The sequence below is a fragment of the Apus apus genome, chromosome 18 (assembly GCF_020740795.1).
Source record: "Apus apus isolate bApuApu2 chromosome 18, bApuApu2.pri.cur, whole genome shotgun sequence".
NCBI classification, from domain to species: Eukaryota; Metazoa; Chordata; class Aves; order Apodiformes; family Apodidae; genus Apus; species Apus apus.
Genome location: NC_067299.1, coordinates 18,850 through 46,666, shown reverse-complemented (window position 1 = coordinate 46,666; position 27,817 = coordinate 18,850). Strand labels below are relative to the sequence as shown.

Genomic DNA, 27,817 nt, shown 5'->3' with positions numbered 1-27,817 from the left:
TCAATAAACCACCTTAGATAATATTGAATTTTAGGTACAGTGCAGAAACATTAGAAAAGCCTGTAAACACTTAATATATATAATATATAACTTAATATATTGTTATCTTTATCACTCATTCTAAACACATTTACTGTCATACATACACATGCTTCATTTTTTCAATCTAAAAATACTAAAAATCCATTGGGGCACACACTACATACTTTAATTTCAGTTTAATCATACAATCTAATAGTCTAAAGGTTGTGCATACAGGCCAGACTTCTTAATGCACAGTTTTTCTAAAATTGTCATAGCACCATCTCCCTTATCTTCTTACACACGAACCACCAGCAGTTAAAAATCAGCTTATAGTCTTCTACTTCCATGCAGCCAGTTTGCTGGCACGTACCAGGTATCTTTACCATCACCTCTCTGAAATCAGAAGGCTTTTGAAAACCTGTACAAATAGATTCTGGGTAGCTGTGAAAACAAGCTAAATTATAGAAAGGAAATAAACTCCTTCTTGGGAATTGGCAATAATATTACGGTTGAAAACTTCTTTACTGTAATTATTTGCTACTAGGTCTAAATTGGCCAAGCACTTATCATGTCTTTAGCACTTACATCACACAAGAAAATCATCTGTGACCTGGGACTGTGAAGGAACGTGATGTATAAAGCCAGTATTACCACTCTAGCTATGATGGAACTTGGCTCTGCTAGTCAATATCAAGTATTCTGCTGTAAGAATGTAAAGGTGTGTATCGTGTGTGCCGGTTGCAGACAGATTTCTCATCATGGTTATTCTAATAACATCTCCAGAACACATGTACAGTGTATTTATCCTTACAGTGCACGTGGGGGAGGAAGAGGTGCACAGTTTCTCCTCAGAACTATGGTAATTCAAGACAAAGTAAAAACTGAAGACAGTGGCAGTCATACACGAACAGCCCACCCAAGGTCAGTCTGCTTGTACTAAAGCTGTGAGAATCCTGCTAATCTGACCAAGTATCTTTCAGATAAATACATTCAATGTGTATTTAGAAGTCTTCTAGACTGTTTCCATAGTGTCATAGCAACAGCCTAGCAACACTTCAAACAGAACTTGATCCAGATCTTCAGCAGTTAACTTAGACTTCACCTTTGTACACTTTTGGTTTTGTGTTTTTATGTTTTTGTTTTGTTCTGTTTTTCTGAGCCTGCTAACAAAGTAGTGGTTTCATTCATGGTTTCTCAAGTAAACTTCACTAGAAAATGAAGCTGAACTATTCCAAATGCCACTGAACTTCTGTGTCTTTTTAAACTGAAATTCAGAGCACACATCACGACTAGAATACAGATCTAAGCAGAAGCTCTGGATTCTTTTAATTGACTTTACTTTGTTATCTGTCACTTCACTCTAAAGAGAAGCAGTAAATCTGAAGAGCGTTTGACATATTTTATTATAAATGGTCATCAATACAGAACCAAAGTAATTGTTATAAATATCTACAAAAAGCACAAATGCAGATTAAAAAAACATTCTCTAGCATGGGCAGAGGCCTCATGGCTTTCAGTTTTTACTTTCTATGAGCCTGTTCTTCGGGAAGAAATAATTTAAAAATGCTTCTTTTTTTAAAGTATGCCTTTTAAAATGGTTTTGTTTTTACCATTCACTCTAAAAACAAAGCTCTGTTGATTTATCAGAGAGAAAACCAGAAAGGGTGACACATGATGTTCTTCTCCAGTAAACCTGGAGTAAACCCACTGTATTGTGGTTTTCACACTAACTTGACTGAGAACAGTCCAAGGTATTCCAAAACTCCCTCATCTCTAATACTTCTTTGGCATATTTCCTGACCACCTCAGAGTCAGTGTGAGGACCAAGCAAGTTATGAAGACTTCATTCCTGTCCACACTGGAGAGTTGCTCTCCCCCAGAGTTCAGGTCAAAGCACGCTACAGTCCTGCTTCTCTTACAACTGTTCAGAGGACTTTGTACCTTGCTAGCTCCCCCCTCTCCTATACTCCTAAGACATGGAAACACTCAGCCTCATACGCTGAAAAGCCCCAGCTGTTGCTGTTCTTCATGATCAAGATACTAATCCAGGCCTGCCAGTAGAGGCTTTAGCACGCCTCTAAGCAAATCACTTCAGATTTGACCATTCCAGACAAATGTGGTTGTGTAATGTGGTAGTTATCTGTCACCCCGGCCAGCAGCTAAGAAGCTGTGTTCTCTGTCTGCTTTAAGAGAACAGAACAATACCTGTTTGATCTGTGTGTGTGTGTGTGCATGTACGCTGGAGTGGTGGGGCAGGGTTGGCAGAGAAGCAATATTGCCCTAATGGTTGAGGACTTCAGGTTGTTACTGCTGAAACAGAATTCTCCTTGTCCCTCTGCTATTTCTTTTGTGCTGTGCTCAACAGAGAACTGAAACTGAAGGTGCTATCTTCTGGAGTTTGACCTGCATTTTAAGAGGGAACACCTTCATAGCAGAGTTGTGTCTCACTGCATAAAACTGTCCTCAGCCTCACAGAGATAGGAGCAGCAAATTAGCTTCCTGTGATCTTTAAACACAGGAATATTCAAAGTCCAATCTACTACTAGCACCAAAATGACAGCATTTGCCTTTCCCTATTTTTTTTGTTCTTTTTTTTTTCCAAACATATTTCTATATTATTAACATGCTGATGTGTTCAACACTTCAGGGCGCTGCTCAGCAACACTTCAGTTAGCCATGCAGTTGAATGTAAGCAAACTGACAGTAAAAAGCAAGAAATAACACTGTGTTCCATTTGCAAAATGTCACTCTTTGTATTAGCATACTCTACTTGACTCTTCTGGCTGGAGAGGTGTCAATGGCTTTATTCAAAGTGTCGTAGATGATTGTATAGAGACTGGACATAGGTGAAGACACACATGGGATCTGGCTTGTGACCCATCATCATCATGTCATCCACTTCTATCAAACGATCACAGTGAGCCATTTTCCTGTAGTAATAATAAATACAGCAAATCAAGAGTTACATCTAAGGCCTGTAATTACTTCCAAGATTACATTTGCTGCTCTGATTTGAGCATCACTGAGGCAATTTAAGAAATCCTGAGGTTTCTCAGTACCATTTAATTTGTCAATTAAATGATCAGGGTCATGTTGGAGACGTGATTTTAGTGACCATGGAATTTTCCTGTTCTTTCCCTCTCTTCCTGTATACTGGGATCTGATCCAAAGCCCTGTGGGGTTGTTTGTTGTTTTGTTTTTGTTTTTTCACTGACTGCCATTCACATCTCTGATATCTGTAGCATGTAGCCCAGTCTCATACTCCTCTGTCCAAGGACTATCTTAGAAGAGAACAGTTAGTTTAAAGGCAATCACAGCTATGAAGTAGTAATTTCTGTAGATACCTCATACCTATTGTTACTTACTGTTTTATGCATGCTGTCTTCTGTTCTCCCCTCTGAATTCAACTTTCATTCTTGTTCAACCAAAGCAATGTATAGACAAAGGTGAACCCTCCCAGAAAACCCAATTCCAAAAGTTAATCGACTTGCTCCCTGCCATTCAGGGGTCATGTTTTTTTCCAGGGGCTGGATTGATATATTGACATGACTTAAATTTGAATCAGGTATCAAGCAGGTGAGATTGGCTAAGAAACTACAAATAGTAGTTCCTATGGACTGTCAGTAAACACAGGATGCTTTGTGCTCTATGAACTCAGATTTCTTTTTTGTTATTGATATTGGCAAATAAAGAATCCTTCATTACTTCAAGAGCAAAGTAGCAAAACCCCCAAAAATCAAACACAGAAAGTAGGGGGTTCTCCCTCTTGTGTCCAAGCATAACTCATGAAGCTGATTTCTCAAATTTAGTGTGTCAGTGCTAAGGCTGATAAGAATAATGAAGGTGAGAAAGCAGAATCCAAGTACTGCCTGAAGAGTCTGAAAGATCTGACACAGGACTCCAGTGAATTATCCTGTGCCTGGTAAAACCACCTCTGATTTTAGACTGCTGAGTCTTCTGTTCTCTGCATTCTCTGTGCAGAACTGTATTCTCTTTTGGCATGATACCTGTAACCTAGTGATACAGGAGCTACAGGAAGAATTAGTAAACTCTTTACTCCTGCCCAGCTACATTAGACTTGAACCGGTTGCACTTCAGAGAGGTCTAATGTGATACTCACTCAGCCATGGTGAAAGCCAACTCAAAGTTCTGTTTGCAATTAGCTGGGTCAAGCTTATTATAATCAAAAGCTTCAGGAAAGAAAGAGTGCACAAGAGCACAGAATGCCATCCCATCATTCCAGCTTGAGGAGAAATTCTGGAGATCAACGTGCTGTCATGATGAAAAAAACATGCATGTTAATGCATCAAAGGGGAACAAGGAAGGGCAGCTGCTTTTGCTCATTGCAGTATTTTGTCCTTCTCTCCCACTAACCAAAACAACAGAGCACAGATGTTATGTTTTTCCTATCCTGTTAATCTATCCATTAAATTATTTATATTCTGAGAAAAAAATGGCATGCTCAGCACTGAAAGCCTTTTGCCTGAAATGCCCAGACACATAGCAGACACACAGTCAAGGTCCTTGAGATCCAAAGCCCACTGAAAATACTTGTCAACATCAGTGATCTCTGGAGCAGGCCCAGTTTACCAGCTCAATATCTGCAGAAATGAAGGACATGGCTTATCCCTGTGAAGTATTTATAATTGAAGAATAGTTGACTGTGAATAACACTAGGTGAAGACTATGCTTGCTCACTTTGTTACTTTCAGCTACCACAGTGAAAAGAAACTCTTGTCTCATGCTGCATATTCCCATCATATAAGATTCAGGCCCCACATTTTCTGGTAAGCAATTTACAGTAATTTTCACTAGCTCTGCTTATGTATACTAGAATTTAGAGTTCAGCAATATTAATGCACATTTTACAAAACACTGAAAACATACCACATTAAAAAAAAAAGGGGAAAAAAAAAGGGGGAAAAAAAGCCTTGAAAAGATTTTCTTTCTTCTGGAAATTGATTTGGCAATTGCAGTTTAAGGCCAGGTAAAATACTAAAATCCTAACTGTTGAGTTCTTTCAGCTGTACTGATGTTACCTCATAGAAATTAGCTCATTAGCACAGTGTGATTCAACCTTAACCATTTACTACAAATTTGCTTGTCCAATGCCAGTAGAGTACTGTTCTAATGTGTATCAAAAGGGCCACAGTCTCCATTTACTGGCAAAATGTAATTCAGATCTTGCTATATATATTGAGAATGCAAAAATCACAACCCAGAAAAAAATGTGAGTGTATACTGAAGTCTATCCATAAGCACAAAAACATAGGCTCTCAGACAAACACTAATGCATTGCTTTGACAGACATACAGACTCATGCACTGACTGTCTTGAAGAGCTGCCCGTGCAAACCATGATGTTTATGTTATCATCACAAAACTTGATGACCTTGAAGAAGTTAACTCATTGTCTAGCATGTTTTACATTTACTTTTTGAGTATGTTTTTTTGGCAAATTCTCCTGAAAAAAAGAGAGCTGAAAGTGCTAGCATATCTTCACCTTGTATCCTATGGTTTTTGAGCGACACCAGTCTAACAGAATTTGTTTAATGCTGCTAGCGCTGGCAACCCCAAAACTCTGCGACCTCTTCAGCTTAGCTCTGGCTTCTCCTTTTCCTCTGGAAAATTAACAGAGACCAGATTAAATTACATTCTGGAAAAACTTAAACCTACTTATCAGTAACATGTATGCAACCCTGCCCAGGTCAGTCCCTGTCCAGGTGATATTTGAGAAATATGTTGATGAAACTTGTCAACTTGTTTGTCCTGCAAGATAAACTCATTTTCATTTCACTAAAGCCAGGATTCCAAGCACTGTTCTATTTAAATCATACCCCCATCATAGTGCATAAGGAACAGCCCACACTTTTGGTCCTTAATGAATGGCAGCAGAAAGTCACTGTATTCCCAATCTTTTATAATGATGGAGAAGGCAGCTCTCACAGCACTCTTTTCTGTTAAAAGGCACCTGCTTCTTCAGCTGAACGACTCCAAAACGGGGTGGGTCTGTAGCTGTGAATTTCCAGGGCTTAGTCTGTGAAGTCAGCAAAGCTATATGAGACCTCCTATTGTCCCTTAGCTTAATATCCTACATGGAGAGAGTCCTTCCATCCACCTGTCCTCTGCTGATAATAATTGACAAATTAGTTTTCCAAGAACAAACACATTCTGGACACAAGGGGTGTGACATACTTTGCACCATCGTGTTCAAATTTCTCGAAAAGCGCTTTCCTGGCCTGTGTTCCCGTGATCCGTGGGAGCGTCTGGGAACGCACCAGTTCTCGTCTTCTTTCAACTTGGCGGTGTACAGTGGGAGGAGAGGAGTGAGAGCTGGTGGTCACCTCACAGTAACTGTCAGTGGCACTGGAGAAATGTAACATTAAAAGTATGTGGTTAAACAAAAGTAACTGCAGTGCCAGGAGTCAGCATAAAGGTCCAACTGTTGCCTACTCTAAACTTTCCAAAACAGCCATTTCCAGAGAACCTGAATGAGTCAAAAGCAATTCAAGTACAAGTCAAAGTTTTATTGACAACAGCACTTAAGTGTAGAACAGTCTAAGTTATTTTCTAAGAGAGACATAGCTGGAAGTGTCACAAATACTTTATAGCACTGAGTAGAACAACAATTAGCAGTTAAAAGAAAGTAAAAAAAAAAAGTCGTGGCCACACAGGAGCACTAAATCCTTTTAATTTCCAAATTGGGGTTCCTGGAGGGTAAGTCACATTTTAAAAAAGGAACTTGAAGAGTCATTCAGGAAGTACTTTTGAAATTTTTAATTATAGTACACAGAATCCTGCACTCAGGTCAGTGTTGCTTCACGGACCACAAGCTGGTAATTTAATCAAGAAATACAGGATTATATTCTAATTTGTGTTTATTTAAGCCATAAACCACTTCAACAGCATCAATGAAGTAAGAAACACATTGCATTTGGAAGTGTTCCCCATGACAGAAATGGGGAAACTGAAGCAAGAGCAATAATATCTGTGTCACACATTAATTTGGGGTACAGATGGAGGTCAGATCTGACAGCAAGTTCTCTTGGGTGCTTAGCATATCATGATTCAAATATCGAAGGGCTGATGTTGGAACTAACTCAGAAGAAATCTAATGCCAAATTTGGGATAATTTTCAAGGCAGATGCAAGCCCCATTTAAGAGATTTAAATTGGCTGTCCTCCCATTTTTCTTGCTGGCTGTTTTGCATGCTGAGGATGCCTGGATATACCAGTAGTAATTGTGATACCATGTAATCCTATACTAAGCAACTGCAACTCGGAGTGAATCAAGAACGTGTTGTAGTCCTCAGTCCTCAGCAAGGCATTTATCTACAAACTAAATTCTAGGCTAGCCGAACTAAGGATATTTGATGGCAGTCATTATGTTGTTGTTTTCCAAAACAAACAAGATGTCAAGAAAAATGCATACCTTTCACTAGTTTTGGTTCCACTGCTCTTCCCATAGCTCTCAGTTGAGACACACTTAGTGACAGAAGTGGTATTCTCTGTATAAAAGCAGGAAAAACAAGATGCATCAGGGTAGAAACTCCTTTTATCTCCTTTCCTCATACATTTTCAAACTGTTTCCTGACAGCCACACATTCATTTTTACTCACCACAATGAAAAGCTGCAGGCCTCTGTCTAACTTCCAGTACAAGCTAACAAGCTGGGGAGGGATTTTCTCCAGGGATTCTATCCCTCTCTAAAACTGTTGCACTGGGGGGGGAGGATAGTGTAAACATACCAGAAAGGGCTGTGAGGATGCCTTTTATAAAACTGCAGTGGGAGGGTTGGATCCTTTCAGGCACTTGTGCAGACCTCAAAGGAGGGCACACTGCCATGGACATTTCAGTGAAGGGAAGAAATGGTGCCACAGCTCAGCTTACAACAGTCATTCTGGCAGATATAAGGAGTCCTGGGAAGTCTGCCATGATTGAGAGCATAATTTGAATTACCTAATTTCCACAAGGAAACATTTTAGTTTGTAAAGTAAAACAGACTCCAAACACTGCAAATGTGGCTTAAACCCAACTTTGCATCTTCCTCCCCCCACACTTGAGGTTCTACCTTTTGTGCTTTCCCTCTTAAGAGACCAGTTCTGGACTCCAGCTACGCTCTGGGAACACAGAACAATGGAGTGGCTTGCCCAGATTTAATATGCTAAAACCAAAACTTGTTGTATAAGCCTGCAGCTCATTTATTGAAGGCTCCTTCTATATACAAAGAAGAAAGATCAGCATCTTATAGAAGTTGTACAACCTGATCACTGTAAAAACCACTCTCTGAAAATTCTGAATGGAGGAGCCCACTGCTTATAGAAGGGATTCAGATCAACTAGACTTCTCACGTAAAACACCCTGGGAACTGTCAGCACACACATGTGACAAATTTGGGACCACAGACAATTGCCAGATATTTGTGCAAATCTCAGAGGTTTTAATCTGTTTTTAAACTGACACTTCGGACCACTGTGAACTGCCTGTACATTGTGCAGACAGTAACAGCCCGGTGACATCAATTGAAAGTACTTTCTGATAGAGCTCAACTTATCTATTTTGACTGAAACCAGAAATCCTTAAGGCATTTTATCCATTGAGGTATTAATATATGGAGACTACTTACTGCTATTCTGCTCAACGGAATTTGCTTCAACATCCATAGGCAGACCCACTGCTCTCCAAATGCGATTACCTTGCATTCAGTCACAGTTTTCACTTGGTAAGCTGAAAACTTCATTGCTCAAACTGTCTTTTCTGCCACACTTTTCTGGCACCTATTGTTTCCACTGTAGAGATGGCCTAGCAGTACACTTGTACACCACTGTGCAAATAAGGATAAGTATCCTTTGCTTTTTTAATGGATTGAGAATCTGATACAGCAGAATAAGTTTCCATGATTGATACCTGGGAAACTTAATCTGCATGTTGTCTTGTTAGCAATTCTAATAGTACCATGTACCTACTAATTGGAGCTACATGCTCAGATCTGAATCCTCCAGACGTGGAACATGGAATCTGTCTCAATTTGTGTTGTGTAAGGACATGCTGATAGGAATACTCACCTCCAGTGGCAGATGAATCCATTGTTCTCACCATACTGGAATTCCAGGCTCTCACTGAAACACCAGGAAAAAAAAAAAAAAAAAGACAAAGGAAGGCTTTGCTACATTCTTAGCTTTAATAAGACAGAAGTTGAAGAATAAGGAATGTAGTGATAGGACGAAGGTTAACAGTTTCAAACTGAAAGAGGGGAGATTTAGATGAGATCATGGGAGCAAATCCTTCACTGTGAGGGTGGCGAGGCACTGGCCCAGGTTGCCCAGGGGAGCTGTGGCTGCCCGATCCCTGGAAGCGTTCAAGGCCAGGTTGGATGGGGCTTGGAGCAACCTGGTCTAGTGGAAGGTGTCCCTGCCTATGGCAGGGGGTTGGGACTGGGTGTTCTTTAAAGTCTCTTCCCACTCAAACCAATCTGTGATTCTGTGATAATCTGCAAACAATTATTGTCTCTTGCTGGCAATTCCTTCTGGTCTCTGTAATTTCTAACCCGTATATGTAGTCTGATCTGTAAGTGTCACTGTCACTAAATGTATAAAAAATACAGCTCAAAGACTGATTACTTCAATGTGAATGAGATTTTAAAATTTTATTTCAATTTATATATAAGTAAGATTCTGCAGTTGCTCTGATTTGTGTGTATGTGTCAGTTGGCTGTTGGTCATTCCTCCCTCCAAATAACTGTTGAACCTGTGTAGCTAAGTATCTACCTAGCTTCTCAAAGAGTCTCTGGTCTCAAAGCACTGAAAACTCCTGCAAATTTAATTAAAATAGTTGGCCATATCAAATACATACTTATTTAGTAACTGTGCTAGAAGATAGGCTGCACTATTAACTGTATTAGGCAGCAAAAATTCTCAGCAGACATGACATTATAGCCTAAAGCTCCACCTTGGATCCTCAGTACTCTAAATCAGAGTGTCCCAGGATTTGTCCCATGGGATATGTAGCCGAAGAAGTAAGGTTTCATAATTACTAGGTCACAGGGCAAGCCCCATAGCACCAGTTTCTTGGAAGTAAAGAAATGGAACATAGCTTCAGCAAACAAAATAGTTTTGTCTCTTTTACCTGACTGGTCAGAAGTTTTCACTGCCATCGCATTTTTGCTCTTACTCTGTCCCAGCAGGCCAGCAGGGGTATTAGTTGTTCCTGTAGAATAAATGGTCTCCCCTGAAAACTTCTCAGAAATCCTGGTTACTGCAGTAACAGGAAGGTGGGGCATCTGTAAGGTGACTGCGGGGGCATGGGCTTCAGGGGAAGAATCTGGCATGTAAGAAGAGGTCAGTTCATGGGAAACTTTTTCCTGATCTAATGAATAAAAAGAAAAGGAGAGAGGAAGTAAATTTATTTGTAACAAAGTTACAGACCAAAATCCATGCAACAACTTTATTTTACAAGTCATTAGAATTACTCCACCAAGTTCTCCCTGTGGGACATTATACCATTTCCAGCACACTGCAGAAACAACCCTAGTAAGTGATCCTTGCAGCAGTCATACCTGTCCTACATGAATCTCAGCAAGAACAACTTCCTCAGATCATTAATCCACTAGCATCTTCATTTGGTAAGCCCCTTCTCTTTCTGTGTGCAGCCCCTGTCCCCAGTCTTCTGCTGTGGATTAGGAAGGAGTACTTTTCACAGCTTTATGAAATGCTGTGTGCCTAATTTTTCTCTAAAATAGAGATAAGTCCCTTCTCCACTGAAGGATGAGGGAAGCAGACAGATCATCTGCAAAACTTTTTGCGATGCAAGACTACAATGATACCTAGAACAGCAGGCTTTATTATCACTAGTGCTCCAAGATAATGTGACAATAATAGTGTTTCATTTATGATACACCATAGTGCATGATTAACAATAACTTAAAAATTTAAAAGTCAAACTCCTAATTAGGAAATAAAGTTAAATGGTATCAGTGCCAGAGTATGATACCCATGCTGAAACCATAGCAAGACTGTAATGCCTCCAACTTGTGAGAGCTGCTCTATGACTCCCAGGATCTGGTATTTTACAAGCAGTGCTACTTCATTTCACACCCTGTTCCTACCTGATGAAGACTGATGCCCATTTTCAATGATGGAAGAACTAAAAACTCTTCTAAACTCAGGTTTGTGGTGGTCATCCAGGTCTACACTCTGTCAGAACAGACAAGAGACACAACACTTAAAACTCAAACAGCAGCAAAAGTTAGGATAATATCCAGAAACACCTGCCAAGAACAGGACTTCCTTGTACATGATACAAGAAGGGAACAATTATCTAACCCCAAGAGGCAAACCTGTAAACAGAGCATTGGCAATGCAGGACTTTTATCATCCTTCACATATTCTCAAAGATGCCATGCACCACATTTGTTAGAGAAAAGTATCACCATCCACTGTGAAGGTGAGCATTGACTGAGATTGCATAAAACTCTTGATGCAGAAAAAAATGACGTTCTTATAATGTCTTGTAAAAGCATTAAATAAAGTATGATGGTAGAACTTTACAACTGCATTATAATCTTCAAGGCTGCTAGATGCCAGCAATAGCTGCACCATATTTACCCTTTTATTCTTCTACTAAGCCATTGTCTGTCAAATAACACAAGTATTTTCTAACTGTAACTGACCCTGAAGCTTGAAGAAAAAGCGTTGAACACCATGAACATATTAGAAAAGCTTTTGCAAATGGAATAATCACTGAAGAACAGTAGAGACACTTTTCACAGAACCTTTGTTGAAGCAAGGCTGGTTAAAAGTGGACAGCGCGGAACAATTCTACCTTGGCAGCTTCAGCAGGTGCCCACAGCTATGTCACTATGAATCAAACCAAACTAAACCAACTGTTAACTGTTGGGTGGAATCAGGCCAGTAGAGAGAGACAGCAGTGGGCAATATTTGTTTAGCTCTTCCCAGTTGGTCATACCCAGCTGTTCATCTCACCACTGCTTTGACCACTGCAGGCAGATTCTCTGCAGTGCTCTGTCCAGCAACCTGTCCACATTGTGCACAAACTCTTCTCACAGTATAAAAACAGAACACCCTTACAGTATTTTTAGTCCTCCCTGTTCACAAAGGCATCATGCTCAACCACAAACACTATGGAAAGATCCTAAGTGATAAAGCTCTTGACAATATGTGAAAAGTCAGAACTCTTCCTTTCAAACAATGTCAGGCAGGTAGGAGGGGAATCTCAGAGACTGCAAAGGATGGCAAACAGCAACAAACTGCTCAGTGAGGGATAAATTCCCAGTTGTGCAGCTCTCAGAATCCAGCCTGGTTAGAGAGCCAAATTAAACTTTGGAGTTAAAAAACCAGAAAGACTCACCTCAAAACCACAGTAGCTTAGTGGCCTTTTAATGTCAAAATCAGCATTTAATGCCTAAATGAGCATTTAAGACTGTTGTATACCAGATTTCAAGGACAGCAAAACAGAGATTGCTTGAAGGTTAGAATTAGAAGGAGATGTATATCCTTAATTCTGAACTATGCTTGCAACTACCTGGCTTCACTTTTTCCAATTACATTACCTTGAGAAATAATCTAGCAATATTAGAAAATAATAGTTCAGATACTGAAGATGCTCAGAATCTCCAGTATCCAATCTGCTAAACGTAGTCTTAACTCATATCCAAAGTATTTTGCTAGGAATGATGAAGGCAACAGAACCCAGCCTTTTGCTTGATTAAAAGACCATCAACCACACAGTAAAAAGGAACTCAACCAATAAATCTGTTCAGTAGCAAAAGAGCACGTTTTGATTTGCTACTATTTCCAGGTATTATTTGCTCCTCATATCTCATACTTACGTAAGTATTTACTAAGGCTAGAAGTGTCACCAATTTCATCACAAGTGCTTGTTTATCTGAAAACACACACAGTGTCATTTATGGTACTCTGTTTCAAGTGCTTTGGTCAGATAACCAAAAATTGCAAGCAACCAAGAGAACACTTCCTTTGTTACAGAGAATGTAGGGGACTGCCACAGTGACCAAGGCTTGCGCTTTAGCCATTTCAGCACAGCCACATCAGGACCTTACCCACAAAATCATGTTTTCACTGCATGCACTTGATGTGTGTAGCTCCAGCTGCATCTCCCATGGTTCTCAGTACTGAAATTCCTTCTTGGTCAGCTATGCTAACTCAGGAAGTCGTCCAGCCTTCCAGGGGAAATTGTTGGGAGGGCATTGATGAACTATCAGTAAGATGAACCCTCAAAGCAAAGTGGGAAGGTTCAAAGGGAAGGTTCAAATCAAAACAAAAGCTCATTTTGTGCTTTAATGAAGACTGATACCTAAAGCTGGATATTGCCATAACCTCTATGCAAGACTTTTCTCAGTACATACTACCATGTAGGGAGCGATGATGAGGCAGGTGAGATGGTGTGAGGGACCACACCACACCCCCTTGTCCCATCCACGTTACTCAGCTCACTTCTGTTCCTTGCAATACAAACAAGTGTGGATGGCTCCATGGAACACAAATGAACAGATCGAGAAGTTGTGTGTATGCTGTTTACTTCTTTCATGTGAGAGAAAATACAGTAGTTGCCATGACTAGGCTGGAAAAACACATGAAGCAGCAGCTTTACCTTTTCCCTTGCCCAGCTGTAGGAGGGCCTTTGCCCCCATTCTTGAGTCAGTAGGAATTAAAAGGGCTGGAATGTAATACTGACTCTGCTCAATCCTGTCAAATTAACTGATTGAATTTCCTTTCCAAGCTTTTATTTTTCATCCCCAAAGCCTGAACAGATCACTGACCAGCCTTTCATGCTCCAACAGTCTTATAAGACATGGCTTAACCAAGATTACATAGAATAGGCTGTCATCTGTGAAAGCCAAGTCTCCAGTTTTGCACAGGTTTTTTTGACTGAATCATGGTGTACTGTCTGGTTGCCATCTCATGGTGTCAAGGATTGTACAGGAGTTCTACAGTCTTTCCATAGAGCTGGACACACAGAAAATGTATTACACAAAACATCCCAGAGCCAGATGAGCTTTCCACTAACTGGGGTTCCCGCGCACTGAATTAAAAGGCTCCAATACGCTGCAGAGTTTTATCACTTGGATGAATGTGTGGCTTTGTTCTAGTTTAGGTCATGGAGACCACACCAGCTTGTGTGAGGCTCACCTCTCAGGGACAACCTGCAACAATTCAGGACAGTAGTTGTGCAGCAAAGTTGCCTCACTGTGGGATGCTAAGTCACTATCTTAGAAAAACAAGTTCCCAGCTGCTATATGCGGAGCTGTTCTGCTTTGTGAGCTTACCAACTGGCAAACAGCATTGCTGGCATGCAGATTCCCCTGAGTCTAGTCCAGAAAGGATACAGAGATATTCACATATGCTTGTATATTGATAGCTGAGACTCTTCAGCTTCTCCCTTCTAACCGCGCTGAACTGACAGGTTGCTACCAGTAACCAAGATCCCAGATTGACCAAACAGTGCCATCATCAGGAACATCTCCAGGTGGCATCAGGGCCGAGACCGCTTCTCGGAGCGCCTCCCAAAAGCCCACTGACTCTGCACTGCTAGAGGAGCCAGCCCCGTGTCCCTAAAACTCTGCCCCACAGCAACACAGAGCCTAGCAACACTCGTGAAGCATCTGCTCAAGAATCCTCTTGGCTCCCCCCTCCTGCTGTCAGCACTTACATGGCTCCGGCCAGTGACCGCTAGCTTAGCATGGCTAGAGAACGTGCCAGCGGCCGAACCCTGCCCCCGCAGGCCGGGGTCCGCGGCCGGGGCGCTCCCCGCCGCCTCGTCCGCCCACTCCTGCGGCAGCCCCGCTGACCGGCCGAGGGCTTCCACCTGCCGAGCCAGGCGCTCCAGCTGCGCCCGCAGGCGCCGGTTCTCCTGCTGCAGCTCCGAGACGGTGTGTGCCAGGGGGCTGGCGAGGCGCAGCACCTCGTCCACCTGTCGGCCGACCCCCTGCTTGAACACCTGCATGTCCGTATGGATCTCCCGCACGGCGCCCCGCAGCGTGTCCTCGTAGCGCCCCAGGGCCTCGCAGACCGTCTGCGCCTCCCGGCCGCTCAGATCCTCGATCTCGCCGGCCATGGCGCCCGCGGGCCGCGCGGCGCCGCCGGGAGGCGGGGGCTGGGGAGCTCGGCAGCCGCTGCCGGCAGCCGCCCGGCACTCTGCCCTCCCGCCGCCGCCTCTGCTCCCCTCGGAGGGCTCGCCCCCCGCCCCGCCTCCCGGCGGCTTTAAGCCCGGCCCCCGCGCTGCCCGCCCCCCGCCTGGCAGGGCCCGCGGGCCCGGGGCGGCGGGAGAGGCCCCGGAGCGCGCCCGGCGGGGGGCGCCGCGCGGCAGCGGAGCGTGCAGGGACCGCGGCGGGAGCGGGGCGGGCGCGGCCGGGCTGCTCCGCTCGGCGTGTGCGGCTGCACAGGCGGAGAGGTAACTGCGGGGCGCAGCGGCGGGAGAGGGAGGGAGACGGGGCGGGGGTACCGGCTCGTTCACAGCTGCCTGGGGCTGTGGCGGCCTGAGAGGGCCGGGGCCGCGGCCTCGCGGTGCAGAAGGGAGGTGAAGGAGGGGAGTAACAAGGAGGAGAGAGTGTCTGGTCTTTGCCGGGTTGCTTGGATGATAACGCTAAAGATAAAGGGCAGCTTATCTCTACCAGGAGGAGCGCTGAAGCAAGGGGAGGCGAGAATGCTCTAAGAGAGAAGAGAGACAGAAGGGCACAGGCGTGCACCTTTAGACACACGTGCCGAAGGCCTTCGTGTCCCTTCGTGCACAGCAGTGTGTGCACACACCCACCGCGCTCACCCTCACTCAAGGCGTTTCCCACTGTAGGCTGCGATTCGAAGGGCATTAGGGCTAAGCTGCCAAATCATCCAGCAGATCCCATGTGTGTGCATGGGATGCAGAGATGGGATGCAGAGATGAGATGCACATTTCTGTGAAACTGGCCGGAGCCATGATGAGGAACGCTCTCGGGTTTGTTCTTTATTGCCTACTGCAGCACAAGAGAATACCTTAAGCATAAAGCTTCATAGAAAAAGGAAATCTGGAAGATACTTTGAGCAAATTTCCACCTTCAGAGTTAGTTTATATATGTTTAGCACTTTATGTCAGGTAGCTACAACTTTTTTGGTACCATACAAGATCTACTGAATCAAACTAATTAACTCACATATACATTTACCTGCATGCCTAGACTCCCAGATGTTTGCAGTACACTGCAGAGATAATTGAACTAGGTGATCTTTAAGGTCCTTTCCAAACCAATCCCTGCAGCTCTGTGTTAGAACCTTTCAGAAGTGAAGCAGGACAAAGATGCACACTGTAGTTTAAAGCTTTTTGGTAATTTTTGTATGTATAAACTTGTGCTTCTCTGAGGGCATGTGTATGTGTGTGTATTTGTATGTAATATTTACTCATTTATCTAAGCTACTGATAACTTTAAATATGAACATAGCTCTTGCTTTTTTCCTGTACCCCTCTATGTATTCCTTTTCCTTGCCCTCCCCTTCTCTTACCCAAGCTCTTCTGTGGGACCTATCTCACAGCAGTGAAACAGTGCCATAGAAAAATGCCAATGTCTTACAAGGTAATGACTGCTTTCTTACAGAAAGGAGTCATCATTTAACAATTGCCAACAGTTGTTCTCTTAACATGCAGCAGCAAGTAGCTGAGCCTGTAAATCTAGAATGGGCAGGGAAAGTTGAAGGAATTTTGCCTTGACTTTTAAACCCACCTCCAGGCTGCAAAGGTTTTAAGTCAGTATGCGTAAAACTCTGGAATAACAACAACAACAGTGGAAGTCGATTACCACTTGCTCATAGGTAATTTCTTAACATATACAGCCTTATCTAACAATAATGTGTGTGTGTGAATATTAAAGTTGACTGTTCACAGCTATCAGGTGTTATCTAATGGTACTACTACTGTAATTCTTTGGGAAATATTCCTCCTTCCATGGTAAAGATACTGATTTTTTGCAATATTTTTAATTACTAAGGAAGGCTTAAACTTTTTCACAGATTATCAGTCTGGTTGAAAGTTCAGTTTTCTGTTAAAACTTGTTTTGAAGGAAAATTTTCAACCCACTCTCAGAAGGGTTTAACAAAGCCAAGAAAATCAAATTCATTTGTTGTTTCCAGACTTAGAAACCATAGAATAATCATGAAAAACCTAGTCTTTTTAAAGCTGCCTCTCATCCATGCATTTAGAACAATTTATAGTACAAGTCAGGATACCAACAATGCAGATGTTTCCTAACATCACAAGAAATTTACGTACAACCTTCCCTTTTGTCTCTCTGCCCTGCCACAAATGAGGAGTTGGCTTTGTACTTCAGTAATCTAAAAGCACACCCACATTTCAGTTCCTGTTTGAAATCTCCTTTTGAGCTCTCGCATGGGAATGTATTAATTTCCAAAAGCCTGTCAAAACAGATAGTATTTTAAGTCATCACCAGGAGTGAAGCCTGAACCAAATGATACGACTCAAAGACGTAAAGATGACAGATTTCAGAGCTTAAATTTACCTAAGAAATTTTGATGTCCAAATCATTCTAGGAATGTGATGTTCAGCTCTTCTTTCCTCTCTCTGCCTCAGCACCAGATGTTATTTCTTCAATAAAATCCTATCAGGAAATAGGATTTATTTTGAAGTGGGAGCAATTAAGGACCTCTTTTCAGTTCTGAGCCACAGCTCCAAGGCCAAGATCAATGGATGTGTTTCAGTTCATGAGGTCTTAATAGTCCCCTGAGCACTTATGTTCACCACCTTTTTAGAATCAATCTGGAGTACTAGAAAAACTGTCCTAGAACAGCAACAACATGCCATTTCATTAAAACAAACTCTGATTGCTTCTCTCCATTTCTCCAAATGAGACTTCTTGACATTTATCTGCTATGATGAAATAAATTCTCTTCTGCCAGCAAGAAAGAATTCTTGGTTTTCACGTCTTTAGACACAATTTAGAACCTCAAAGATCATAAAATTCCAGCTAAATTAGCTGATAACATGGCTTGGCTGCACATCATGGGGAGGATGAACAAATAAAAAATGTGTTGTGGTTACATCCAGTATTTCTAGAGGAAGGAAAGACCTGACTGAAGATATATGACATGTGGAAAACCTAGACAAGGACTATAAAATCCTCATAATCTGATTTGGCAAAAGCTCCCAGCAGAAGAGGAAACACCCAGGAAAACATGACTTGGAGCTCCTCAGTCTCATTCTGCACAAAGCATGCTGATTAATTACGACACAGCAAATTTGTATCATACCTCATTGCCCAGTGATTTCCAACGGCAGACACAGCTTTCACCATGCTGGCAAAGCTTCATAAACCAATAGGGTCGCAGGGATCAGTGCCAGCAAGGAAGCTGTCCCTGCCTTGAGAAAAACAGTATCAAGGAAGAAGTACTTTCCTTCCAGAAAGTCAGTGAGATGCAATTGCTGTGTTCTCTTGACAGCTAAGCCACTGGGATGGAAAATGTTTTCTCTGTGGGAATGCTGCTTTTGGCAAGGTGTCAGAGGATAAAGCTGTCACCAGTCCTGGTCACAGTCATGTTTTACATGTCTCTTACTATCTTTTGCTCTCATATAGTTACTGGTGTCCTTTATCAGGCTGAAGCAAGAGATAGTTATCTCCTGTGATATGTTGCTTCCCAGGGCAAGTCTGTCTCTCCCTCCCCTCTCTCACTTCCCCTCTCCTCAGCAACTTGAAAACTGCACCTTGAATTCTGTAAAGTAACTGAAGGCCCTGCTCTCTGCTATCAAAAGAGTCTGAAGGGCTTGCTGTGACATATGCTGGACAGCCCTGGTACTGGAAACTTCCATACTGCTGCCAGCCAAAATTCAGTTCACCAAGAGACTAAGACTGTATCGCTCCACCACTGCCAAAAGAGCTGCAGGATCCTTAGGATCTTGGTACTGAAAGTAACAGAGGAGTAAAGAAGTGACAACAGAAGCTAAAACATAGTGCTCAAGAGCAGGCAGTAGGATGAGGAATGGATGTGTGGTGTTGTATAAGCTCCTCATGTTTCAGTACAGAAGAAAAACATAGTAGGTTTTTTATCCCAGAAGGCATCTGTTCATCCTCCTGCTGACTTCCTGTTTCCCAGTGACTGGCAAAATGCCTTCCTTTGGAGAAAATTCACATAGAAGGGCTTGTAGCAAGAGTGTTTATTGTTTAAGAGCTTAAATCCAGAGAAAGTATGTCACAAATTCTGTCCCTTCTGGCAATTATTCCTTAGCAAAAAGTTTCTCTAATTTTCAAACCGAGCATCTGTATGGGCATGCGCTTCACACTGACAAGTAAGAGGTTACTGCTGTGTGAGGGCAGTTTGCTCGGGAGCTTGCCAAGTTTGTAGCAAGTCTGCATTTGACCTGCAATGGAAAAACATTATTATATTTATATTTGTCTGACAAAAGAAACATGGGCTTTTCAAATTATGCCAGTCCTTCCTCAGTTTATCCTAATCCTGGCTTAAATCTATATGCCAAAACCAGTGCTGTTCCTCTCCCTGGTATTCCAGCTGGGAGTGTTCTGAGAAAGTACAGAATAAATTTTCCCTGCAATAAATAGCTCATGTGGTAGTATCTTCACTTTTGCCCATTTGTTCTCTGCTAAGCTTCTTCCTAACATCCTCATGTCCTCTGCTGATTCTGATTGGGTTGGCCTTTTTCCACTCTGTACTGGGAAAATGGCTAAAAAAAGAAAGCTATCAATCAGCTTCTGCTCATTGCCAGATCCTGTGCTTTGTAAAGATGGCTTGGGTGAGATCCTGCTGGCCAAGTCAATAGGAGATTTGCCGGTGACGTACAGGATGCCAAGTCAGGCTTTTTCTGCAAGTGGCAGTCTTGGCATTTATTGCAGAAAGCACCCTTTTGTAGTAACAACAACCACCACCAAGATTTGGTCCCAAAGGAGTTACAAATTCACTGTATAGACTGGATGTAGATGTGCAATGGATTAAGAGTGGGAAATGTTTCTTTATTATTCATATTTAATGTATTAATCAGTTTTCTTATTTTTCATGCCAGGCCAGATGCTTCTAAAACTACAAGCATAAGCCCGAGTTGCTCCAGCCGCTCTGTAAGAGACATCCTCCTTGCACTAGTCATCTTCATCCCTCTGCTTTAGTTCCCCCATATGCAGAATACAGCTAATAACATCCCCTGAGGTAAAGCACCTTTTGTTGACTGTCTTGCCCAATATGGTGGCCAGCTGTTTTGATCATGGACTGTTTTTTACCATGTGCATTACTGGGCAGCATCTGGCAGAACTGGGAGCTCTCAGTACTCCTAGAACAGAAGAAGTACACATAACACTGGCACCATTCATGAGGCAGCATGCCATCATAACCACCAGCTTAACCCATCAGCTCTTGGCACATTCACAGGTTGAGACTTGGAATCTTGATGACTATAACCAACCACCAGGATACGTGTCCAGCTATTAGGATGTGACATTTTGCCAGCCTACGTTGCCACTTTTCGCTGTCTCTGACAGACTTCAGGCTACCAGAGTTTAAGCAGCAACCTGCAAGACAGCTGGAGAGACACAGGGAGACCATACCCTATACCAGCAAGTGGTCCCTATCATCTTCTGTGGTTCACTACTGCTTGCTGTCATCAGTAATCCAAAATTAATCCTCTAACCAATGCAGTTAGAGAACAAGATTCAAAGTTCTAGGTTGCTGCCAACAAGACAGCTTGAATTAAATCAGCCTACATATTTAAAACATGCTATAATGACTGGCAGTGTCAATATGGAGCTGAAAAATACCATTTGTAAAAGCACTGGCTTAAGCACGCAGCTTCACAGCATCAGGCAAAGCAGAGGGAATGATTGCATCACTGAACTGCATACATGTCCACTTGAACTCTGATTCAAAAAGTTGGATATACCTGTGTCCATATTTACATCTGATTGGCTTTGTTCTTAAAGACAGATATCCCTGAGTGTTTTGTTGCGCTTCAACGTGACAAAAGAAACATAGACTTGCAGTGCCAAAGCAAGTGCAAACCACATGGACACATATGCAAAAGACCATGGGTTTTGCACTTAGTATGTGGAACATGATTATTACCAGAAGGCAGGCGCACATGCAGGAGGGTTGCTGGTGCCCTCCGTATGATTTCCCAGTGTGTCGCGTGCCGACCGGCACAGCTCATAAAGTCAGTTGTGTGCTGCAGCTGCACATGGTAAGTGCTTTGCTGTCAGATTTCCTTACTTCAGTTTTGTTCCCCTTTGGCTGTCTTTTGTAAACTTACAGAAGTTTTGTTTTATGAACTCCTTTAGTTCTTTTTGTTTGTGTTATCAGACCAGTCACAGCAGGGACTAGTAACTGGGCTCCAGTGTTCTGTCTGCCACTGACTTTCCTGTAGTCACTGGGCAAGCTATTGAATCTCTGGGACTACTGAGGCTTAATTCTGCCAAAACTGGGATGACAGGAAGTGGATGTGACTTGAGTTTGCTGTAAGGCTTCTTTAAAAAGCCAGAATCGTATTAGGAAAGTAGGTTCCTATTCCAGGTAGCTTGGATATGTTACTGGGTTCTGTAAACTAGTCTTCCTGGACAGCCCTGTTGATAACTTTTACATTTGGAATTACAATTCAGCATTGCAGAAAACAAGCTGATACATCAGAGGATTTCCCTCATTCCACCTTTTGGAAGTTATTCCTCTGCAGGGAAGCCAAGGATCATGCCTATAATCTCCCACTAGCGAGCGTCTGAAAATAGATGCCTCTATGTCTCGGTTCACTCCTGTTGGCCAGAGGAGTTACACCTCCAAAGCTAGTAGGGCTATACCTGGATTAAACCAGTGTAAGAAGAGTAGGGGAGTGCAGCCCACTGATCATGGAGTTATTCTGCCTAGTTGAGGAAGGGGATAAGGAGGAGTAGAGTGCATGTAAACAACTGCTGCTCAGGTGAGGCTTCAAAGCCTGAAGGTATGTGAAATTACAAGATTTTAGCAACTAAGGGAACATAAACTAAATATTAAAAATAAGTTATTTTCTTAGTGACTTATCTCTTGGTCATTAGTTCTAATGCGCAAAGCTTGTTTGAAAACAGCTGAAGATAACAGTTACTTCACTTAATTTGTGTGGGCTAATGGCCAAGACTCCTCAGTTGATTAAGATAACTGACAGGCAACTTTCCTGTGTCACCCTTGCTTAGCACCAAAAATTATCACAACACTGAAGGACGATGGCAGACAGTAACAGTGCACACACAAGGCATGTGCCTGCAGGTATCTGCAGAATCACATATATCCACAGGTAGCAAAAGGAGCAGCTATTCCCTGATTTGTGCAAGGTTTTTCAGCTCCTTGGGCCCCCCTTCACTCACCACAAGGACTAACAGTCTGTTACACTTCAGGATGCCAGGCCCTGTGAAGGGTAACGTGTAAGAGACAGCAGTTGCTGCCATGGCTGCAAACTTTGTTTTCTCAATACTCATCTCAGATAACATTGAGGCTTGGTCATCCTCTCCTCAGCAAATTACTATCTGATGTTGTGTCTTGACAGCGTTCCATGGACAGTTCCAATTCTTTCCAGATCAGAGTTCTATCTTTTCATGGCAGAAGACAACCTGATACTCTGGCCAGCTTTCACAGGACTGCCAGCCGAGGGAAAGGCCTCAGGGATGGGACATTTGTTTGTCAGCACCTGTCTCAAAGTGCTCTGTTACAGCAGAAGTGGAAAAAATCTACAGCCACTTCACCAAAATCAGTTCCTTAATCAATCTCCTCAGCACCTGCTTCAGCATGCACAGCATCTTACAATGTGGCTTATTATTAGCCATTATTTTCCACAGCACTCAGCTTATCCAGTCTGGGGGCAGTGGTGACACCACTGGAAATTTTGAGACCAAGGCAGAGCTGGGCAAAAGGGAGAAGTAACTGTGAGCTTTATGGGGCTCTGGTGGGTCTTGAGAGGGACCCAGACCCAGTGTCTGCCAAGCAAATCCCTGGGAGGGAGCATGAAAGCTTGCTACTGTAGCAATTTACCCTTAGATTTTTGCATTTGAAAGGAAAAGGGTCACTATGGGAAGGTGAAGGCTCCGTGGTTACCATCCCATCAGGCTTGGACACCGATGTGTGTTTCCATGGATGGGGAGCTCCCTCTGTGGAGCTGCCAAAAGACATGCAAAACTCTGGCTAAAATGGCCAGTGCTTTGTTTCCAAACTGTTGTCTCCAAAGTTGCAACTTGCTTTTGTCTTCATTCTAAGAAAAATATTTTCTGAGCATCTGGAGAGTTTCAGGAATGTCAAGAGACCAGCAGCATGCTGTTCTTACTCATGCCTCAGGTGTAATCTGCCAGTAGGTATCCCACTATCTCACTCTGCATTCCCCAAGTGCTTCATAAAATACTTCAGCTTCCATTACAGAATTCTTTTGGGCTCTTTGACCATTTATCAGGCAGGGCTTGATAGTGGCTTTCCTGTCTGATAATCCTTGTTGATGAGCTCCTCAAGCATTCTCCACAAACTCTCCCAACACATTTCTATGTACCACATAAAAATCCCACTGTTTGGATGGCGGCCTGACCTGTATGTTGGTTTTTCTCTTTGGAGCGTGTTGTGAAAGAGGTTAGTTTTGGTTGATGCCATGGTAAGTGCTGTCACCATTTTGATTTTTGTGTGTGTGTGTGGTGTTTTCTTATGTTTTCTTTTTGTTTGGGTTTTTTTGATGTTCAGGTTTGGATTTTTGTATGCGTGTGGTGGTTGTTTTGAGCGATTATTTTTGACAGATGATGCAGAGGAACCTGGTGACTACAGGAACATCTCATTTAGGTGGTGGTGTTATTTTTGTCAAGGATGGATTCAGACCCCCAGCCATCTGAAAGATAAGTTGACGGATTGGGGTTTGGGGGAGGGGACAAAGTTGGAATTTGCAGGGAGAGGTTTTGAAGTTAGTGCAGGGGCCAGAGCTGTCCAGGAACAGTCCCCCTCGTGAGTGTCTCCGCCCCCTCACGCGTGGGGAGCTCGGTGCATCAGCCATCATGTATTGCAGATGAGGAGCATTGAGACGTGCGTCCCCTGTGTGCTGCTGAGTGGGCAAGGGTCAGGCAGCAGCAGTGCTGAGGAGGAAGGGGCAGGGGCACACACTGAAGTGTTCAGGTGGTGAAAGTCTCCTGCTGGCATCAGGAGCTGCAGTGAGTTGTGCGTCCTGGCCCATTTCTGCCACTCTTCTCCGGATGTCTGTCTGCCTCCCGTCTCTGTCTCCTTCTCTGCTCTCCCACCTACCTGTATGGCTTCCAAAAACTTCTTCCTCTGCCCGCACCTCTCCCGCCCCTTTGCCCCTTCCTGGTGCCGTATCTGCGCCATGGCCAGTTTCTGCCCGGGCTGGAGCACAGGATGGTCGGTAGCACCTTGCAGTATCTCTTACCTGAGTCACAAGCCCTGCACAGGAAGCCTCGTTCTCTGCGTGTGCTGTAAGTTGGGCTGAGATGGGCGGTTCTGCGCTCGGCGGTGCTCACTAAATAAAAGTTCAGGGGTGCTGCCTCCCAGTGGCAGGGGCTGTGTAACGCAGCTCGATAACGGCGCATGCGCGATAACGCGTCTCGAGGCGTTCGCCGCTGTCAGTCGGCCACAGTTTGGTACAGCCAGCTCAGCAGCTGCGCATGCGCAATGGGACGTTTGGGTTTGCTCTCTGCTGCCGCCCCATGACCAAAATCGGCAACTGCAGGACAATGGCTACTCGGGCGCAGTGACGGGTGTTCAATCCCGTCTATTAGTCTTCATATTGATTTTAAGCGTTCAAATCACACTGGCTTTTAAAGCATGTGTTCGTTGTCGAGCTGCCCTGTTTACCTCGAATCCTGCTTTCAGTCAACTGCTGTCCTATCCCTCATTCTCATTGATATATTTCATTGATAGCTCAGATTTGTTAGTTTAGCTGTAATTAGAATGCCTATGCAAAAAGCACACAGACCTCAAGTCTTGTCATGCTACATGACAGCATCAAGTTGACATGCTTTACATTGTGTTTTTTTTTTTATTCAGATGCAGAGCAACAAGCTGCCAGCTAAAGGGCACAGAGAAGGTGAGCAGAGTGCCAGATAAAGGTGAACGGGCATCCAGCGTTGGAGTATTGGCAGGACAGTTGTTGGTTATGACTAGCTAACGCTTTTCTGGCTTTATTTTCTGGGTGCAAATGAAAGTGGGAAGTGAGATATTAGCGTTGGGGCAAGATGAGTGACTGCTGGAGTGCTGAAGTAGCAGGTTTTGAGGTGCTGTGTTATGCAGAGGGACAGTCAATGGAGGGGAGCAGAGTGCCAAAAGGTGAGTTGGCCGACAGCGTTGGAGAGAAGATGCAGCTGGTGGCTGTGCTGACTGCCTTCTAGGTGTTGGGTTTTTTATTTTGAAGGTGCAAAGCAGGATGTTGGTAGTGCAGGTGACTTGGGGAAGGTGAGCAATGACTAGTAGGCTGAAGTAGCAATTAGTTTTCAGGTGTCACATTGTCGGTCAGTATGAAAGCGTCCCTTGGTTGTGTTCGTAGGTGGTATGTGAGCCTGGGGGTGGCAACGTGTAAATGGCAGAGACCAGACGGGCGAGCGTCCAAGGGGAAGGAGCAGGAGGTGGGAATGAGTGCGGGCGGGCTGCTGTTTCAGGCAGCATCTGAGTACATGCCTTGTGCTTTATGTGATGCAGATGCTTCAGGCAGGCTCGGGGCACGGAGGCGCCTGCTGGCAAGCGGTCCAAGGCGAGTCAAGACTTGGCTGGGCCAGCGTTTAAGAGCAGAGAATCGTGTGGCAGCCCAGTGAAGCGTTTACCGTTTGGGTATGTGGGTGCCTTTGGGATCCGATGGGCATTTGAGGTGAGCTGGGGTGGTAGGGAGAGGGAGCACGGGGCCGGTGGCTTTGCACAAACAACAGTAATCTTGTGTCTTTTGGAATCTTGGCTGCTACAAGCAATGATGGTTGCAGTGTCTGGTAGTGGATCTGTGTGGAGCAGGCGAGGGGAAGGCCAGGGCACTTTGGAGGGAGGGGGCTGTTGCAGAAGAGGTCTGTGTCGACCGCCGTGATGTTTACGGCTGGCACTGTGTTTTCTTGCAGCAGATGAAGAGGAACCTGGTGATTGCAGGAGTATCCCAGTTGGCTGATGTGGCTTCCGTCGAGGATGGCTCCTCGTCCCCAGGCTGCTGGGAGCTGGCTGGAAGGAGCAGGGAGCGCTGCCCCACGGCGCGTGATACAGACGTCAGCTCGGGAGTGATTTTCCAAACTGGAAGTGCTTTGCCTTCCAAGAGGTTGTGTTTTAGGAGCTTCCCAGCAGAGCGACTATTAAGAGATGATGTACTTAGCAGTCAAAGTCACCAGCAACAAGACTTTTCACTCTCCTGAAAAAAAAAGGGAAAAAGCTGAATTTCGTTCCAAAGACTCCAGCACAGCACATGCTCCAGAAATGGGTGGTGTTGCTGCTCCTTACACTTTCTCAGTTGTAGCAGTTGGGACATCATAAAAATGTGTTCCTCCCCATGCTTCGGTACAGCCAAAAGCATTAGCAGCTGGGCCAGTCCTCTGTGGTAGCCTTATGTATCGCAGCACTGGCAGGGGGGGGTGATTTTCTTTGGTGTTTTTTGTTTGTTTGTTTTTGTTGTGGTGGTTTTTTTTTTCCCAAAGCACTGGCGATTGTTGGCTGTGATTTGCAGGAAAGTTCAACCAAAGCTGTGGTAAGATTTTTTTAAAAAAACAAATCATAATAGATTGAATATAGTACAAACAATTGCATTCCCTAGCCTAGAATTTACTAACTTTTTTGCTACTCAGAAGTATCTTATGGCCTTTAATGCTGGTGGGGAAAATGAAATACCCTATCAGTTGTCTTGAATACAAGTGTTTAAGAGAAGGCAACTTGGTGTTTTTGTATCTGTTGCTAGTGGTTATTTTTTCTTTTTCTAGAGCTGCCTGTGCTTTCCTACTGGATTTAAAGTAAATAATCCAAAGTAAAGCAATGCTAATTTGATAAATGTATATGAGAAAAAAAATTGTAATAGCCTTTGGCTTTACTGATTGAATTTAGATAATAGTATATGAATTCACGTTGGTTAATACCATGCAGCCCTCAGTTTAGTTTATTCTCCTTGTTGCATGTGTAAATATAATATAAATTTCTCTATTTACTGTGCACTGCTTTAAGCTCCCAGTATTAATTTAATCTAGTACCATAGTTTGCATTCAGGTTATTTTGCTGATTGTTAAAACCTTCTTATTCAGGAACAGATATAAAAATATGTCATTGGCATAGATTTCTGTTTGATTATGCTACCTTTTATGGATAAACAAAGAAGTCTGCTTAATTCAGTACAATGACATAGATTGTATATAGAAAACTTCAGATGTTTCTTTATAAGGTCATTTAGGTCAGTATCTGTCCTACAAAGGGAAACCAATTACGTCAAGGACATTATTATTCAGATGATGGCTTGTCACTTCTTGAATTAAATCCTCATTGTTCAGGGTTAGTTTCTTTTCTTGGATGCTACAGAATCACATTTTTCAACTGGCAGTTGCTTAAAGAGTGTGTGTAAACTCTTCCCTGTTGTACCATCTGACTGTATGCACATAGATGAAGTCTTGAATTATTATTATTATTTTGCATAGTGTCCATCTAATGTGATGTAGTTTATACTTTGTTCGCAATGAAGCCCTTGGGGTTCCTTCACTAGATGAGGAAACCTCAGCTTTTGTTTTCACATGGTTCTTCAATCAGTGTTATACTACCTTGCAAGGCTTCTTCAAAGTAGGTTTGTTTTGTTTTGATCAAATTGATACTGAGAGTTTCTGAAGGCCTCTAGGAG

General features: G+C 43.3%; 2 protein-coding genes across 3 annotated transcripts; one reads left to right on the top strand and one right to left on the bottom strand.

The window, feature by feature from the left end:
* Nucleotides 1-186: 186 nt before the first annotated feature.
* On the bottom strand, nucleotides 187-15,218 carry SMTNL2 (smoothelin like 2). Of its 2 annotated transcripts, XM_051635581.1 has the most exons (9): nucleotides 14,711-15,218; nucleotides 11,127-11,214; nucleotides 10,148-10,387; nucleotides 9,088-9,141; nucleotides 7,455-7,530; nucleotides 6,219-6,389; nucleotides 5,527-5,644; nucleotides 4,145-4,296; nucleotides 187-2,954 (listed from the first exon to the last, which is right to left on the bottom strand). In XM_051635581.1, the coding sequence occupies exons 1-9, from the start codon at nucleotides 15,113-15,115 to the stop codon at nucleotides 2,828-2,830; spliced, it is 1,431 nt and encodes a 476-aa protein (XP_051491541.1). In that variant the 5' UTR covers nucleotides 15,116-15,218; the 3' UTR covers nucleotides 187-2,827. The 2 variants fall into 2 exon arrangements, with proteins under 2 accessions (XP_051491541.1, XP_051491542.1); XM_051635582.1 differs by lacking the exon at nucleotides 5,527-5,644 and having other exon boundaries at nucleotides 2,753-2,954.
* On the top strand, nucleotides 15,114-27,686 carry LOC127392308 (potassium/sodium hyperpolarization-activated cyclic nucleotide-gated channel 2-like). Its single transcript, XM_051636077.1, has 3 exons — nucleotides 15,114-15,451; nucleotides 25,024-25,063; nucleotides 26,076-27,686. The coding sequence occupies exons 1-3, from the start codon at nucleotides 15,114-15,116 to the stop codon at nucleotides 26,358-26,360; spliced, it is 663 nt and encodes a 220-aa protein (XP_051492037.1). The 3' UTR covers nucleotides 26,361-27,686.
* The last annotated feature ends 131 nt before the right edge of the window (nucleotides 27,687-27,817 follow it).

What these genes read in the sequence shown, in the direction of transcription:
- LOC127392308 (XM_051636077.1), top strand. Translation starts at nt 15,114, where the DNA reads ATGGCGCCCGCGGGCCGCGCGGCGCCGCCGGGAGGCGGGGGCTGGGGA. An exon ending in GCGGCTGCACAGGCGGAGAG is followed by an intron (nt 15,452 to 25,023) that starts GTAACTGCGGGG and finishes TTTTTTATTCAG; the next exon opens with ATGCAGAGCAACAAGCTGCC. An exon ending in AGCTAAAGGGCACAGAGAAG is followed by an intron (nt 25,064 to 26,075) that starts GTGAGCAGAGTG and finishes GTTTTCTTGCAG; the next exon opens with CAGATGAAGAGGAACCTGGT.
- SMTNL2 (XM_051635581.1), bottom strand. Translation starts at nt 15,115, where the DNA reads ATGGCCGGCGAGATCGAGGATCTGAGCGGCCGGGAGGCGCAGACGGTC. An exon ending in GAAAACTTCTGACCAGTCAG is followed by an intron (nt 9,142 to 10,147) that starts GTAAAAGAGACA and finishes CTGGTGTTTCAG; the next exon opens with TGAGAGCCTGGAATTCCAGT. An exon ending in CAAAAACCATAGGATACAAG is followed by an intron (nt 4,297 to 5,526) that starts GTGAAGATATGC and finishes TCATCATGACAG; the next exon opens with CACGTTGATCTCCAGAATTT.